Consider the following 15,728-nt stretch of genomic DNA (forward strand, 5'->3'; position numbering starts at 1 on the left):
CACCTCCCTTTGCTCCCCCCGCTGCGAGTGGCTCTGCTCCAAAGGTTTGCAAAGCTGCTCAACTGCTCTCAAGATACACAGGCGTCATGCTAATCCCGTACCTGTGAGTGTGTGCGTGTGTGCTGAGCCACAGAGGGATTGAGGGTGATTTACATCACAGGGACCGATCCGGTAGAGCCTGTACCTGCAGAACACAGCACACAGGTTCTCCCTGTGTGCTGTGTTCTGCATATCAGCAATAGACATTTAAATAGAGTTCCAATTACATATTATCATTTAAAAAGTGCATCAAATTAATCCATACACATTTCATGTACTGCACACTCTAAACTAACATTGCATACCTACATAATGGTCACTTGAGTTGAGTTGTCAAGTGTGCCCTCTAGTGTTACATCATGGTGTTGCATTTAAGGCCTCTACGTGTGCCAACAGCTTCATCTGCTGACGTATGACCTCACTGTAGAGGAAGGTTGATTACATGGACATTTGTACTGATGCCATTAGGCCATGTCCATTATGACAGGCACGCCTCCAACGCCTCCCTCACGATTGGCTCTCGCTCCAGACGAGTCCCCGCCTCCAGGAGAGAGCAATCGCTCAGCAAACAGACCAAAGCCAGAGGGACCGCCTAAATGAGGAGAAGATGAAACAGAGACGAGCCTCGACCAATGCGTTCCTCTTTAGGCGCCGCGCTGCCTCCTCACCTTGGTGGCGCTCCTGGCGGCTTGGGCGTGCTCGATGATGTCGGAGGACGTGATGTCCGCCGTCAGCTCATCCACCCGGTAGACGGCCTTTAGGAGGGCCTCCTCACACCGGGACTCCGGACAACCGGAGAGCTTCTGGAAGCAGAAGGAGACGTGTGTCTGTGTTTTTTCCAGTTTATTTCACATCACAAAGGTGCATTTCTTACTTACCTGGAGTAAACGCGTGGCTCTGCGGTAGAGTTTGCTGTTGGTGACCTGCACGTCCACCATGTAGTTCTGGTAGATCTTCCCCTTCAAGACGTGAGCGCCGGTGCTCACTGCGTTCAGCACCAGCTTCGTGGACAGCTCCCACTGCTGAGAATGGCGGGACGGATTTCACAAAGGCTCAAAAGAAACAATGCAACATGGATAAAATACACAACTGCCATCTAAAATAAAATCGTATGAATTTTTTTTTATAGAATACGAGAAATAAGAAAATCTGAAAATTGATATACACTAGTTTAGTTTTACAGCTGTGCTAAAGGAGAGTGGGAGACAAAAAAACAGACTAAAGAACTGTTATTTATTGTGCTTGTCGATGTGTTTGTGTGTGTAAGAGTGTGTCTTTGCCACCGCACCCTGTGTGGTGAGATGCCTGAAGCAGGCGACGGCCAAGTGAATTTCAGTGAAGATAAACACAGCCTGTTGATTTCATCCTGCGAAGAAAGTAAAAAGAGAAAAAGCAGACATTAGATGGATGGATGGACGGACGGAAAAACGGACGGACAGACGGTTACTTGTTGGACAGCGGCTGCCGTGTCTCCGTCGACCCGGTGGTAAACGGCGTGGACGTTGGACGTCTTTTCCCTCGCCGCGCGTGCCAGCTCGGCCACTTCCCCGACACGGTCTGCGTGTGTGTAGAGAAGCAGGACTACGTCTCGGTCAGTGAGAGAGGGCAGGACCTGATGCAAGAAATCCTGGTGGGCTATACTGAAGTCGGGACCCTGGAGGATAGAAAAACCAACGATATGTTCTCAAGGCTCCTTAAAGTATGAAGACCATGCAGCAGTGTAATAAAGACTGGATCAGATTCACTGAAAGTCCTCCTGGGTTTCATAAAGCAGGTAAATGCTAATCCTGCTCCGGGTTAATCTAAAAAGTCCGATCCAGCGAAGGTAGACAGATGTGTCATCCCACGCTGCAACATGAGAGCTGGATTTCCTCTTAAATGGATTATTCTGGATTCTAGTCATATTAATACTTTGTAAGGCCATGTAAGGATTTTCTTAACACCCACAGGCAAGCGGAAACAGAGAGCTCCGTGTTTGGAGGTGAGAGAAATGTTAAATCGCCGGTACAAAGACCGCCCAGGTCCATCGGTGTCGTTCTATTGTCCCTGCATGTCCATAAACTCTTTCCCTTATCTGCTTGAACACAAGTTATCCCGTTGTTTCTCTTCACGTACCAGTGGACCTTCATTGTTGTTCAGCGCTCTGTATCCTCCACTGATGAAGCCCCGAACATCTTCGCAGCCTCTCACACACACACACACACACACACACACACACACACACACACAGGATACATATTATGCAGATGTAAAAGTAAACCTGGTAAAACACATCACAGATGTTCACCCAGAAAACGTCCCACCTCCCCTCACCTGCTCCGAACGTGGGCACACACTCGCTGGCATCCACCAGGCCCAGCGTCCCCAAGGACCCCCAGCCCAGGTAACACAGACGCCCGCCCCGCCGCAAGCTGAAACACGCCGAGCGGCCAGCGGTTAGGTTCCAGACCGGTCAGGTCTTTTGACAAAGAGTTAGACGGGTTTTATCGCCTCGTACGTCTGATGAGGAAAGGCGCGTGTTGCATCTGTGTGGGCGCGCACGAGTTATCTCCTGAAAAACCGCCGCGCAACATGGCGTGGTCGTTTCGAGAGACTAATTTCCCACCATGCATTTGTGAAATTGTTTGAAATGCTTTTTCTTTACGGTGTAGAATGACGCTTGGAAACTAGCAGCCAAAGAACCAGGGTGACGCAGTGAGCACGAGTTGAATAGAAGAACCAAGGTTACAGTGACAGCTGAAAAAAAAGAACAGGATGTTCCGACCTTTGACCGGCTGCCTCCAGCAGAGCGCCGATCCCCTCTGCTTGAGCATAAGTGATCTCCAGAGTTTTCTCGTGTACACTCATGTCCTCTCGGATGCCCCTGTTGGAACACAAAGGGCTCACTTCAGATCCTTCTGCTACATTCTTGGGTAAAATCCATTTAAAGAAACGAAGAAAAGGCTGTTGTATTATATATGAATGTGAAACCCATTAGTTTTGGTTCAGCATGAATTTTAATGAAGAAAACACTCTTTTAGGCTGTTGTCTAATGAAGCAATGCACACGGGGCCATGCAAGCCTTCTCCTGTATAAACATTATTGCTCATGAATGTCTGTATCCTTGAAGACTTGAATTTCCCCCGGTGCTCACATGGGAGTGATGGGTGTGTCCGCGAAGGCGGCGGCGTGGGCAGCAGACAGCACGGCCTCCAGGAGAATCTTAGTGGCGCTGCCCCCCTTCATCCTGGACGAGCCGCTGATGGCTTCTGGCTGAGCACACACACACACACACACGCAGTCAGATCGCGAACGCACACGCAGCTCTCTCCGGGGACACACGCGAGTGCGGGCGGAGGCTCTCACCCCGACCGCTGGGTTGACGACGAAGGCCCCCCCCCGCTTGGCGAGCTCCTGCATCCTTTGGACCACGCTGCGAAAGGTGAACGAGCAGCCTGGAATGCGCTCGTCCCTGAAGCGTGTTTCATTTCATCAAAAATAAACTACATTTGAATACAAAATGGATACTTCATTATGTAATATTAATGCACACACCTGGCCTGATGTGTAGGATTGAAGCCAACCAGTACAGGGGTGTAGACTTCAGGGTGCTGCAGGCAGAAGTCCAGCTGACCTGCAACAAATGGGGCCTAAAGGCCACCAGCGCAATCTATCTGGTCCCGGCTCATAAATAGACTCCAATGCCCAGATTGCGATTGATTGGAGTGACTCACAGATAACCCGCAGGAAATACCGATGAACAAGACACTCTTCTGTCCCTCACATGCCTGGAAAAAAACACAGATGTGTGAAAGACGTGTGAAAAAGGCCCCATATTTTCAATCCTGTCTTCACGCATACACACACACTCTCTCCCTCTCAATTGTGTCGCTGACCCTCTGCAAACTGAGCACGCCCAGTTCAGCGTCATCTTCAGGAGCCTCTTGGGAGGATAGCAGCGCTCTGAGGAAAACAAGGGAAAGAAGGTTACGACAATACTATATACTCTATAGTAATACTATAACTTTTAAAAGAAGAAATAACACTTTCTCCCTCTCACAGACAACTGAATAATGTCAATTACCCTGCAATTTCAATCCAGGGCTGAATTTCATACATTAACAATTGCCACAGCAGGCTAAATAGCTTTCCACTAGTGCGTCCTGTAACAAAACCCCAACATACCTGTCTCCTCCTGCAATAATGTAGGAATAAACCAAACCGTGGTCGAGCTCCCTCAGCGCTCTGTTAAAAGCGGACTAACCACACACACACACACAGAAAAAGCAACACAAGATGTTCCTTCTTAAATAAAACAAGTGAGGTAGTTAACCGTACATTACTGTATGACATCAGTTTCAGTTCTTGAACAAAATGTTTGCATTGGGCTTGAATCACACGTCAGGACGGCTCTCACCGCCATGAGGAACGCCAGTCGACCAGACGTCCCACAACCACTCAGCACAATGAGACTGTCTGTGACTGACTGTGAGATGCTGTTAAAGGAAGCCCAGCTTTAAGAACACACCTGACCGAGCAACAGAATCTAAGACAGGCAGGAGAAGATACCTTGAGGATGTGCTCCACTTTCTTAGCAGCCTCCGTCAATGTTTCCAGCACGGGTTCACTCAAAAGCCTCTAAAGAATGACGTTCAAATAGTCACTTTGTGAAAAGAACATATTCAGAATTAAAAAAAGCTTGGTCGCTAGAACATCTGTACCTGGTAGGTGGTTCCCGTCCCGTCCTGAAACATCTGGGCGTCGCAGGCCTGCAGCATCCTCACAATGCACTTGGCCGAAGCCCGGTCCATGTCCCGTGTCAGGGGGTTGGACTTCTCTGAAACGGGAAGTGACGGCTCGTAATCTGGGGACTGAGAAATCCCAAATAATCAATTTCTCTTGAATAATTCAACGCATTTGCTGCATTCAAGCACTTTTCATACCAGCCAGTCAAAGGAATGGATAAACGTGTTTTAACAACAAGAATATTTGTTAGTAGTTGATTTGAAGGATACGGATAAGGCTTGTGGTTTGTGACAGACGCATGAGATACTGATAATATAGCTTTACAAAAATAAAAGCTTGATATACAATTATTTTACATTTATAGTACCAACAATCTGTTTAGCTTGCAGCATAAAGACTGCAAACCAATGACACAAGTAGCTCCTGTATTATGCTAAGCTAAAGCTAACAAGTTCCACAATCAAGGACACTGACACAGCGGAAAAGGGGGTAAAATATTAGTGATGCACCACCCTGAAATATTACCTCCCACTCATGCATCCTCGCCGGTTGCTCCATGGTGAGCGCGTTTTAAAGGAGGTAATCACAAGAAATGCTCCTGTGTAGCGTGGCCTCGTTTGGTCCGTCGTGGGGATTTGACAGGAACGGTGACAAAGTTCACTTAAGGACCTTTGAGACTGAGGAGGGGAAAAGGAAGCACGGCTCTCTCCGTGTAAACACAAAAGGCGAACGAGAGACACGAAATCATTCAAAATGAAACAGAGCAACAAAAAAAAGTTATAAAATGCAGTTTAAACTCCAACAGCGAGGAACAGACGGGCCGGGCAGCAAACATGCTTTCCAGCCGAACTGCACAAAACAACCGTAAACATTCACGCCGCAGCAGGCTGTGGAGTGTAATACGTTTCCATGGCTTTCAGAGGCAGACTGTTTGCTCCGGCGCGCCTCGCCCCCCCCCCCGAAGGCGAAGAAACAACCAACGTTATTCCTCCTCCCACTTATACACAAATGCATCTTTTGCTTTTTATTTTCGTTTTTCCACACAAAGTGAATTTTACACACAGTACAGTGCAGCAAAAGCCCGAGATTCATCCATCGTTTTCTGGCTTATTGACGATGTCGGACAGCTTGGCGCTAACCTCTCTGAGTCAGACCGACACCGGGGTGTGATGACTTAGTCAGAGCCCTCTGTTTCTGTTTTTTTTCTTCGTGTGCTTCACAGCAACCACCTCCAAGGCTTTGGACAACAACATGTTTTCAAGCTGTGTTCATCAGAGCGCTTCATAAACAAGTGGACCGGTTCCTGCGATCCTCTCGTCCCGCCAAAAGTGGACTTTGACCGTGGGGCCGAAACCGCAAAAGGGGCCTTTGGTTTGGGTGAGGGGGGGTCACCTTCTGCTGATGGCTTAACGCTGTCTGCATATGTGTGCATGGAAATGAACTCCAAACATCCCTGGTAACAATTCAAATAAACTATTTAGCATGAAAGCAGATTATTTTCTTACGTCTTGCTTTGTCACGTGACGCTCCTAATGTGCCGTTCCAGATTCCACTCATCGAGCGAGACGATTGCTTGGAGCTGCTGCCTGATCATTTGTGTTGGGCACAATTGAAACCAAGTCGCCAGGACGCGTTTGATTTCAAGGCGCTTCAGCCGATTAATGTAGTAATTGCCACCTTCATGGGAGGTGGGTTCTTTTCTTGTCTGGTTGCAATTGTACGCTATGTGTGTAATTTCACATGTTTTATCTCCACTACTGTTTAAAAAAAACGCAGCTGCATCCTTAAAGTGTCAGCAAACACGCATACGCAACCATATCGACTCCCTCCAGCCGCACATCCGTGGTCGTCATGCCAACCAGAGGTACATCTCCAGCGGACAGAGAGAGAGTGTGATTTCAATTTCTCTCAATTCCTGTCTCATTCTCATTTCCTTCCCTAAATCATCCATTCTTTTATTCGACATGTCCTTTTTTTTACTTAATCCCCCTTTTACCCTCTCTTCTGCCCCCCCCCCCCCACACACACCCTCCCAAATCTTCCAGCTTTCTCTCTCTTTGTTGTGCATTCTTCCTGTCAATCTTTTCATCCCTTTGGAGTAGCTGCTGCGTGAATCGTCTTTTCTCTTTTACTCTCTCTCTCATACTCCTTTCATCCCTCCTCTAACACCTAAATCCATCCCTCTTCTTATACCCGCTGCCCCGAGGCTTTCTAACTCCCTCACTTCTTATTCTCTTTAAGTCCTCTCTATGTCCCTGCAGGGATCTCTCTCTCTCTCTCTCTCTCTCTCACACACACACACACACACACACACACACACACACACACACACACACACACAGACGTTATGCTTGATTGTCAGCCACTGAAGGGAGGGACAGTGCAAGGGAGAGGTAGGAAGGGCAGGGAGAGTAGAAAGGATGATGTTTGATGACGAGGTGAATGTCAGACGCTGGGAATCACATTTTCCCTCCTTCTATAGTGGAAACTAGTGGATTCCATTAAATTAGATCAGCAACCCACATTGTTCCAAATCCAACCATTATGTGCTGAAGCGCGTGCGCGCGCCCGCGTCCAGATGTGAATTGGGGGGTTGAGGTGACGCGTCCGGCAGGGGGCGGAGTGAGGAGTGGGGAAGCCGGAGCTGCAGAGGGCTGGGAGCTGCGGAAAGGAGCGGAGGCCGGCTACCTGCAGCAGGAGTGCGGGCGGGAGGAGAGGCGGGAGCCGGGAGTCCTGCGGTTGAGACAACCACATTGTGTTCTAGATCAGCACGGACCCGTGGCCGGTGACACACGCGCGCACATCCACGCAGTCCACTCCACGGGTTCCCAAGAGATGCATTACGTCATAGCCCCCCATCGCCATAGATGACCGAGCGCGCGGGACGGGACGATGCAGGGCTGCAGGACTAGAACGGGTGCGGATTCCTGTGCTGCGGGCGAGCGCCCGGTGGTGGCCGTGTCCCAACCGGACGGGAGACCAGGGGAGACGCCGTACCGCGGCCGCCGGCCCTGATGGCTCCGTGCGCCCGGGGCGGGAAAGAGCCACAGCAGTCGCCGCTGCGCGGGAGCGAAGGGGACAGCGGGTATCTGGGAAGTGACGTGGTGTCCGCGCCCCGCCGCGAGAAAGCACCACGGTGCGGTTGTCGTGCGTTTCGCAGGAGGGCAGGAGCGGTAAGGGGAACATGGCCGCGCAGTCGGACGGCGGCAAGGCGCCCGGGGGGGTCGGGTACGGCGGCGGCGGGTTCGCACAGCTGTACGACGTGGACGGCGAGGAGCCGCTGGACTCCGCCGCGATCCACATCTGTCAGTGCTGCCGCACCTCTGCCTGCTACTGGGGCTGCCGCTCAGCCTGCCTCGGCTCCCTGCTCGGCGGGGGCCAGCCCCTCGGAGGGGTTGGCATCCGGGAGACCCACTGCCCGCCCCGGGAGCAGCTGTGGCTGGACTGCCTCTGGATCATCCTCGCCCTCATCGTCTTCTTCTGGGACGTCGGCACGGACCTGTGCCTGGCGAACGAGTACTACCGGAGGCAGGACTACCTCTGGTTCGGCCTCACGCTCTTCTTCGTGCTGGTGCCCTCCGTGCTGGTGCAGATTCTGAGCTTCCGCTGGTTCGTGCAGGACTATACCGGCGGGGGGCTCGGGGAGGTGGAGGGACTGACCAAGCGGGGCGCGGTGGCCCTGGGGTGCTTGTATCCCGGGAGGGACCGCCTGCAGCTGGCCACCATCTGGCTGTGGCAGGCGACCATACACATCCTCCAGCTGGGACAAGTGTGGAGGTAAGAGGGTGTCAGGGGCACAACGACACCCACCTGATCTCAACACACACGCTCCCCCTTTTCCCCTCTCTCTCCCAAGCAGACAAACACACACACACACACACACACACAACGTCTTGAAGAGGACAAAGCTTGCTTCACACTGACAGGGACCCTCTCTAAGACCCCCTCTTCCAGTGCTTCCCTTTCGATGTGGGAATGATGGACAGTTAGCTGATGAAGGGAGACAGTTAAAGAGGCAGTGAAAAGGAATTCAGAGACACTCTGATCCCAGAGTCAAGCGTGGGACTTTATGTTCTTTTTTGGGTCAGCGTATGAAAAGTGAATTCTGCAACTCATGCTGTACTATCTGTAGTTGGGGACCATGAATGTGCGTCAGTGACACACTGTGCCCTCAATCAGCAGTGTCATGTTCAGCACCATGGACAGCACCCCAGTTAGAAGGGGATGGGGGTCCTTTGCTTTATTTGAAGAACAGAGAACTTTGGGCTGTGTGTGTGTGTGTGTGTGTGTGTGTGTGTGTGTGTGTGTGTGTGTGTGTGTGTGTGTGTGTGTGTGTGTGTGTGTGAGACGAGTGGAAAACGGTGTCATCCATTGAGTGTCAGCGTGCATGGAGAGTACAAAGAGGGAGAGCATCTGCCCTTCTGGCAGCACATCTCCCTCTCTCGCAAACACACGCACAGTTGGACAGGGGTAGGTGCTAATGTGGTGCTAAAAGCACTGGCAGGAAAACCCAGAAACACACATGTACTCATTGTTATACGCATATACACACTTCTTACTTATCATTCTTGTTTGTGTGGTTTCGACAGAAGCTGCAGCAGTGAACTAGTTTGTCTCCTTCCTAGCTTAGGACAGCGTTCACTCTCCTTCCCTTCCCCTCCCCTCTCTCCAAAGACTCCTTAATGTTGTCCGCTTGCCTCTGGGCAGACAGCAGGGAGAGTGATGTGTGTGTGTGTGTGTGTGCGTGTCTTGACATCCTACTGTGCTACTCGGTTCCTCTGCCTCTCTGGTCGTAGGGTTAATATTGTCCCTTGCATACTCGCACGCACAGACACACCCAATTCTCCTCTACCTCCGTGCACCTCGCCCAGTAGTCGCCCCCCCTTTAACCAGCGGAATGGACTCTCCCCTGGAAAAGGAGAAGAAGGAAGGAGGAGGAGGGAGTGGGGACGTTTGTGGCTGAGGAAATGGTACGGCCTGATTGAGACGGATCGCTTAGAGGTGGAGAAGCTTTGGGGGGAGGGAGGGGGGAGAAAAGGTTGCACATACACCACGAGTGAACTGGGGGAGGGGAGTAGAAAAGAGAAAAAGAGGAGTGAGAGTGGGTCTACTGTATTTGATAGGTTTAAAACCACTTCACTTTGTGTTAGGCATTAAGCGTCCGAACATTAAAGCCTGGACGTGGAAACCAGGACTTCCTGCTATTTGTCCTTCTTTGTTCTTGAGTCAAGGACAAACAGAATCTCGGTGTACATTATCCATTCAATTGTCTCTAAATGGTTTGGTTAGAAGCATTAACATATCTGAAGAATGGGATAATGAGGAATGGGTTGGAATACAAGCGATGGCCACTCAGCCAGGATCAAGATGCAGGAAGTCAGAGTGAATACCTTCATGTTTACTTCTGCTGCACATATTTAAAATCAAACCCAACTCAAAAGGGCTTTGAGAAAGAAGAAGAGCTGACGTGAACCACACCCACATCTGCAAATATGCTCAACAACCCACTCGCCAACTGGTCGTGTTGAGGCTTTAATATTGACTCCTACAGTTCCCACATGAACATCTGAGATCATCGAAGCTCCTGGATCTCAGCAAAATGGGTCCAGACAAAGACCGTAAACATTAGCGGAGTAAGTGTAGGTCAGTAACCGCTGTGAAGATCTCAAATCAAGGCCATTAGGGGCGGCATTGGGCTTTGCCCTTGACCCACTTCTCCCTTTAACCTAGTTGTATTACCCTCTGCCAAGAGATCCCTCTGTGCTGCCATTGCATTGGAGTTCTCAGGTGGTGGACACACCCTCCTCCACGTGCCACACGACCAGAAGCCCCCCCGTCACCGATCGCCCACAAGCATCTATAAGCCAAACTGATAACGGCTGGCGTGCGTGACATGTGGCCCCTTTTTTACCGAGGACGCCGCATTATTTATGTTCTATGAATAAAGCCTTTATGTTTCAAACATGTAGCCGCGTGCACGCACACGCACACATACACACACACACACACACACACACACACACACACACACACACAGTCCTGCCTAATGTAGGAGGACACCCGCTCACACTTTATTAGTCATGCGCACATACATATAGATACATAAGTACATGCATCCACATCCATCCACACACACACACACACACACACACAGTGTGTGAGTGCCCTTGGCGATTTAATGGACACCGCTGCCTACATCCCACCCACGTGTGCTATAGTTTTCCACGTTTAGAAAATCCACTCGGTTTGTATTGATCAGAGTTTTGTCAAAGAGGTTTGTTGATAAAGATGCTGAACGTAATGAAACCGGGAAAGATTAAAGAGTACAACTTTTGTAGCAACATCCAAGACCAGAATATACTCAGGGTACCGTCATTCATGATAAAGAGAAGCACATATTGGAAACTACTGATTATCAAATACATGGAGCTGATGGTAGCCGATCAATTAATTGAGTCAGATGACCAGATTTTCATTGAGGATTAATGATAGCAGAAGTGGAACAGAGCCTCCTAAAGCTAAAGTTGCAAACAAGAAAAACAAAACCATAAAGAGAAAATGATTTGAGGATCAAAACAAGGTGGGTGAAAAACCTGTGCTGGTAATTAGCGCTCTGGCCTCTGATCCCCCGCAGGTACATCAGGACTCTGTACCTGGGCATCATGTCGCGTCGGCAGAAGGAGCACCAGCGGCGCTGGTACTGGGCCATGATGTTCGAGTACGCGGACGTCAACATGCTGCGGCTGCTGGAGACGTTCCTGGAGTCCGCGCCTCAACTGGTCCTGCAGCTCTGCATCATGATTCAGGAGAACCGGGCCGAGACGCTGCAGTGTGGGTGGACGCACACATTTACACAAAATCCCCCCCCTCCCTCCCTCCCTCCACTACGGACGGTTTCCGTGTAGACCGCACAGCGCATAAAAATCCACAGCTGCACAAACAGTAGTTGGCAGTTTGTACACATTACTTAGAAGTCATTTGCGGCTGCATGTGGTGCTGGACGGCCTCAGTGCTTCTGGGTTCAGGTAGTCATACAAAGCAAGCGCAATCTTATGTGTGAAGGAGGACAAAGTCAATCGGCCTCCTCTTCCTTAATCATTCAGAAAATGTATCGTCAAGGCGGCAAACCGGCTGGTTTTATTTATCCCCATCCCTCTGGAGTTTAAGGACACTTATGACTGTTATGCGAATATGTGTATTAGTATAGGGGGCGGATGCACACAGCAGCTGGGACATTAAAAACAACGACATGTTTCAGGCTCACACAATTAGGCGTCATTACCAAATGTTTCTGTAGCGTAACACACCGCTTCTTATTTAAGAGTGTGCTTAAATTGTCTCACAAACCTCCCCCCCCGGCTGACTCATAATCAATTTGTGTGCTTTTTTGTTTCACGCACCATAAAACCCTCCTTCTACTTTGTTCTGATTGAGTCACACACACGCACACCCACACACACACAAAAAGGTGCTTAGAGGCAACCGCGTCATCAGCCACCTCTGCTCTCCCTCTGTAGGCATCTCCTCCCTGGGCTCCCTCCTGTCTCTCGCCTGGGTCCTGGCCTCCTACCACAAGCTGCTGCGGGACTCCCGCGACGACCAGCGCAGCATGAGCTACCGCGGGGCGCTGCTGCACCTCTTCTGGCGCCTCTTCACCATCTCGTCCCGCGTCCTCTCGCTCGCCCTCTTCGCCTCACTCTTCCACATCTACTTTGGCATCTTCGTGGTGGTGCACTGGTGCGCCATGGCCTTCTGGGTGGTGCACGGAGGCACCGACTTCTGCATGTCCAAGTGGGAGGAGGTGCTCTTCAACATGGTGGTCGGCATCGTCTACATCTTCTGCTGGTTTAACGTGAAGGAGGGCCGGACGCGGCACAGAATGGTGGTGTACTACATCGTGGTGCTGGCCGAGAACACCATCCTGACCGGCCTGTGGTAAGTTGCATTTCCTTGAGTCTTGACCCCGGATACAACTGAAGAAATATCCCCTTTTAATGAAAATTTTGGGGGAAAAGAGGTTACAGGATGAGTACAAGCTGAACTGAATCCATGTGTGTGGCTGCCGTCCTAAAGGTACACCTACAGGGACCCGGCGTTGACCGACTCGTACGCCGTCCCGGCGCTCTGCGGCGTCTACCTGACGTTCGCCGGCGGCGTCCTGGTCATGCTGCTGTACTACGGCTTCCTGCACCCCGCCAGCGCCCACCTCCAGCCGAGCCCCGCCTCTTCCTGTTGCGCCCAGCTGCTCTGGGGTCTCCCCCTGCCCCCGTCGGCCCCGCCCACGGCCCCGCCCACCCCGGCCCACATGTCCAAGTCGCAGACAGACGAGGACGTGGCCGAGACGTGTCTTCCCGTCTTCCAGGTGAGGTCGGCGCCCATCACCTCCAAGCCAGAGGGCCCGCTCATAAAAATCGACATGCCCAGGAAGCGCTACCCGGCGTGGGACGCCCACTACGTGGACAGGCGGCTGCGGAGGACTATAAATATCCTGCAGTACATAACGCCGGCCGCGGTGGGCATTCGCTACCGGGACGGACCCCTGCTGTACGAACTGTTGCAGTACGAGTCCTCATTTTGACACACGCGCACATGCACGCACAACGTCGTCGCACAAACATCAGCACACGCACGCCCCGAAAGAGAAACACGGATGTACACATGGATGTTGAGATTTAGAGGGCGGTTTGGATGCACAACGTCGCACTTGATGTAAGCACATAGACACAAAAGCAATCAATCACACTTTGACACACACACACACACACACACACACACACATTCCTCGCGGGCCACGGCCGTGACGGCGCGAGTCCATCTCCTCCCCGGCTCATCCTCCTGACGCTCCATTTCCAGCTCCCCTGACCACTCTTCATCTGGTCTCTGCGAGTCGTCACCGCGGGTTCGTGCTCCACTGTGAGATATATTTAAAAATAATTAAAGTAGGAGAGGCGAGCGCGGCGTCACGTCGGAGTCTTTGACCACCGCGTGCCGTTTGCGTTGTGCCGCTCGCGCTTTCACGGGTGTCTGTAGAAAGAAAAAAAAGTTGTGACACAAAGTAAGAACGTCACTAAGGAATTTGTGAACGTGTCGTCGTTAGTCTAGTCAAAAGGTAGTGTATATATTTTCTATCTACGGAGGGGATGTTGTTTTTTACCGTGACGTTATCGACTGGGAGCAGAGCTGTTTTGGGGGGGTATGTTGAAGAGGGAGGGAGGGTAGCAGAGCATGATGGGAAAGATGGAGAGAGAGACACACACACACACACAAATTCCAAATTTCACTTTACATTTGAGCTACAGGAATATTTGGAAATACACATATTAACAAGAAATAGACACATTTCTTGTTAATTATCTTTCCATAAATAGTAGTCCATTAGCTTAGCTTAGCATTGAAACTGAAAGCTGGGGGATTCTTGCTATGTTGGATAAGATAGTTGAGATATTATCTGGATTACCAATCTACAGGACAAGCTGAAGAGATCATGTTTCAATTGCCAAGACAGCTGGAGCTATGATAGTAATGCCACTGCGCTCGGTTTTAAACTGAAAGTGCCCGGTTTTAAACTGAAACAGATTGAAAAAAAAAAATCAGAGTGGCACCATCATCGTACAAATGAAGTCCGATGTTGGTGGAGTAAGTGTGACTGGCTTACTAATGTGTGGTTACATCATAAATATTACCAAATGCAAGAGGGAACAGAAGGCAGCACATACTTCACGGTTTCACGGTTTGCAAACAATTACGCCGTCTGGTGATGTGAAAGTTCATCTCCATCAATTCCCGTTATGCTCGGGGCTTTAATGTTAGTCACTGGCTCTCAATCATTTGTATCCATGTTTACCACATATATGTATACGAATGAAGTCTGTGTGGGCCTCACGCCAACCGAATCTGACACACAACAGTTTGTCTCCGACGGTCCGGACCCCCGCAGCGACTCGTCACCTAACGCCCCAGGCCGCCCCCGCCTGAGCTGTGATGTACAGCTCATCGTCTATGTCTTTGGTTTGTTCATCCCTGTGATCCAAGCTGTTACATCGGCAGGCGGCGAAGCACGAGACATCGGGGGACGTTGGTACCGACACTACGTGGAGGGGGGAATTCTAGGGGGGGAAGGGTTTATTTTACAAATAAATAATCCACGCGTGCTTCTCGCTATCGCCGCTGTCCAAGAGGGTCGGGCATGTGGAGGAGAAAGATGATGCATTTGAGAGCAGGTACGTCCACATTTTTCTTTTGTCGAGGCGTGTAAAAAAAAAAAAAACAGCTATTAGTAAAATGAATTTTTGTGCTGAAACAAAAACTTTAGTTGATTGACAGAAAGGTGTCTGAGCGCCGCCAGGCCCAGGGGTTAGAAACTTTAAAGAAGATGCTAGAGGGATCCTAGCAATTTTCAATCCTATAGTCAGCCTCAATCCACAGAAACTCTGACTCGAGTGACATCACTTGATTTCCAAGACCGTTGATTGTTAGAGTTCCTCTTTAGAAGAAAACAAAGTCTACCTTCAAACCCCTCAGCTCTGGAGAACAGAAAACCTTATTTTGCTTCAAATCATCATCTTGCGCCCATAAGATTCATCTTGGCAGCATCATTGCGTTTGAAACAGGAGACTGACCCGCAAAAATGTTGACGTACCCCTTTGAGTTATACCAACGTAAACGGACAGAGAGCTTACAGTAACTTTCCGTGGTGCTATAGCGGTTCGAAAAAGAAAAGAACAGCCAATCGGTCAGCTTGCTGCCAGCTAGATTCATTAGGTGCAAACACGCAGCAGCATCGGTTCATATGGTGCAACAAGCTACGGAGTCAATTGGCTGCTAATTCCACTTCCTATGGTGCAAGTATCACACGCACACGCACACACACACACACGTACGCACTTATGGTGCAAGAAGGGCCGATTGTCTCTTTGAACTCCACGGTGCAACTTGAGTACTACCTTCAGTCATCGGCCAAGGCT

The 15,728-nt window shown here is 50.3% G+C and overlaps 2 protein-coding genes across 2 annotated transcripts; one reads left to right on the plus strand and one right to left on the minus strand.

Annotated features, from left to right (window-relative positions):
• Positions 1-254: 254 nt before the first annotated feature.
• On the minus strand, positions 255-8,072 carry gckr (glucokinase (hexokinase 4) regulator). Its single transcript, XM_078099418.1, has 18 exons — positions 5,290-8,072; positions 4,740-4,889; positions 4,588-4,656; positions 4,436-4,504; positions 4,204-4,277; positions 3,915-3,981; positions 3,753-3,806; positions 3,574-3,668; positions 3,385-3,490; positions 3,173-3,291; positions 2,804-2,902; positions 2,353-2,450; positions 2,155-2,222; positions 1,487-1,693; positions 1,328-1,405; positions 918-1,061; positions 708-842; positions 255-631 (listed from the first exon to the last, which is right to left on the minus strand). Exons 1-18 carry the CDS (start codon positions 5,320-5,322, stop codon positions 518-520), a joined length of 1,779 nt encoding a protein of 592 aa, XP_077955544.1. The 5' UTR covers positions 5,323-8,072; the 3' UTR covers positions 255-517.
• LOC120820198 (XK-related protein 6) lies at positions 7,410-15,483 on the plus strand. The gene is made up of 4 exons (XM_040177702.2): positions 7,410-8,541; positions 11,399-11,595; positions 12,282-12,699; positions 12,838-15,483. The coding sequence occupies exons 1-4, from the start codon at positions 7,949-7,951 to the stop codon at positions 13,340-13,342; spliced, it is 1,713 nt and encodes a 570-aa protein (XP_040033636.2). The 5' UTR covers positions 7,410-7,948; the 3' UTR covers positions 13,343-15,483.
• Positions 15,484-15,728: the final 245 nt, after the last annotated feature.

Source organism: Gasterosteus aculeatus, chromosome 1 (assembly GCF_964276395.1).
Source record: "Gasterosteus aculeatus chromosome 1, fGasAcu3.hap1.1, whole genome shotgun sequence".
Taxonomy (NCBI): domain Eukaryota; kingdom Metazoa; phylum Chordata; class Actinopteri; order Perciformes; family Gasterosteidae; genus Gasterosteus; species Gasterosteus aculeatus.

Coding starts and splice junctions, on each gene's coding strand:
- gckr (XM_078099418.1), bottom strand. CDS start 5,322: ATGGAGCAACCGGCGAGGATGCATGAGTGGGAG. Junction 4,505..4,587: donor AAGTGGAGCACATCCTCAAG/GTATCTTCTCCT, acceptor AGCATCTCACAG/TCAGTCACAGACAGTCTCAT. Junction 1,406..1,486: donor CGGCAGCCGCTGTCCAACAA/GTAACCGTCTGT, acceptor CTTTCTTCGCAG/GATGAAATCAACAGGCTGTG.
- LOC120820198 (XM_040177702.2), top strand. CDS start 7,949: ATGGCCGCGCAGTCGGACGGCGGCAAGGCGCCCGGGGGGGTCGGGTAC. Junction 8,542..11,398: donor CAGCTGGGACAAGTGTGGAG/GTAAGAGGGTGT, acceptor GATCCCCCGCAG/GTACATCAGGACTCTGTACC. Junction 12,700..12,837: donor ACCATCCTGACCGGCCTGTG/GTAAGTTGCATT, acceptor GCCGTCCTAAAG/GTACACCTACAGGGACCCGG.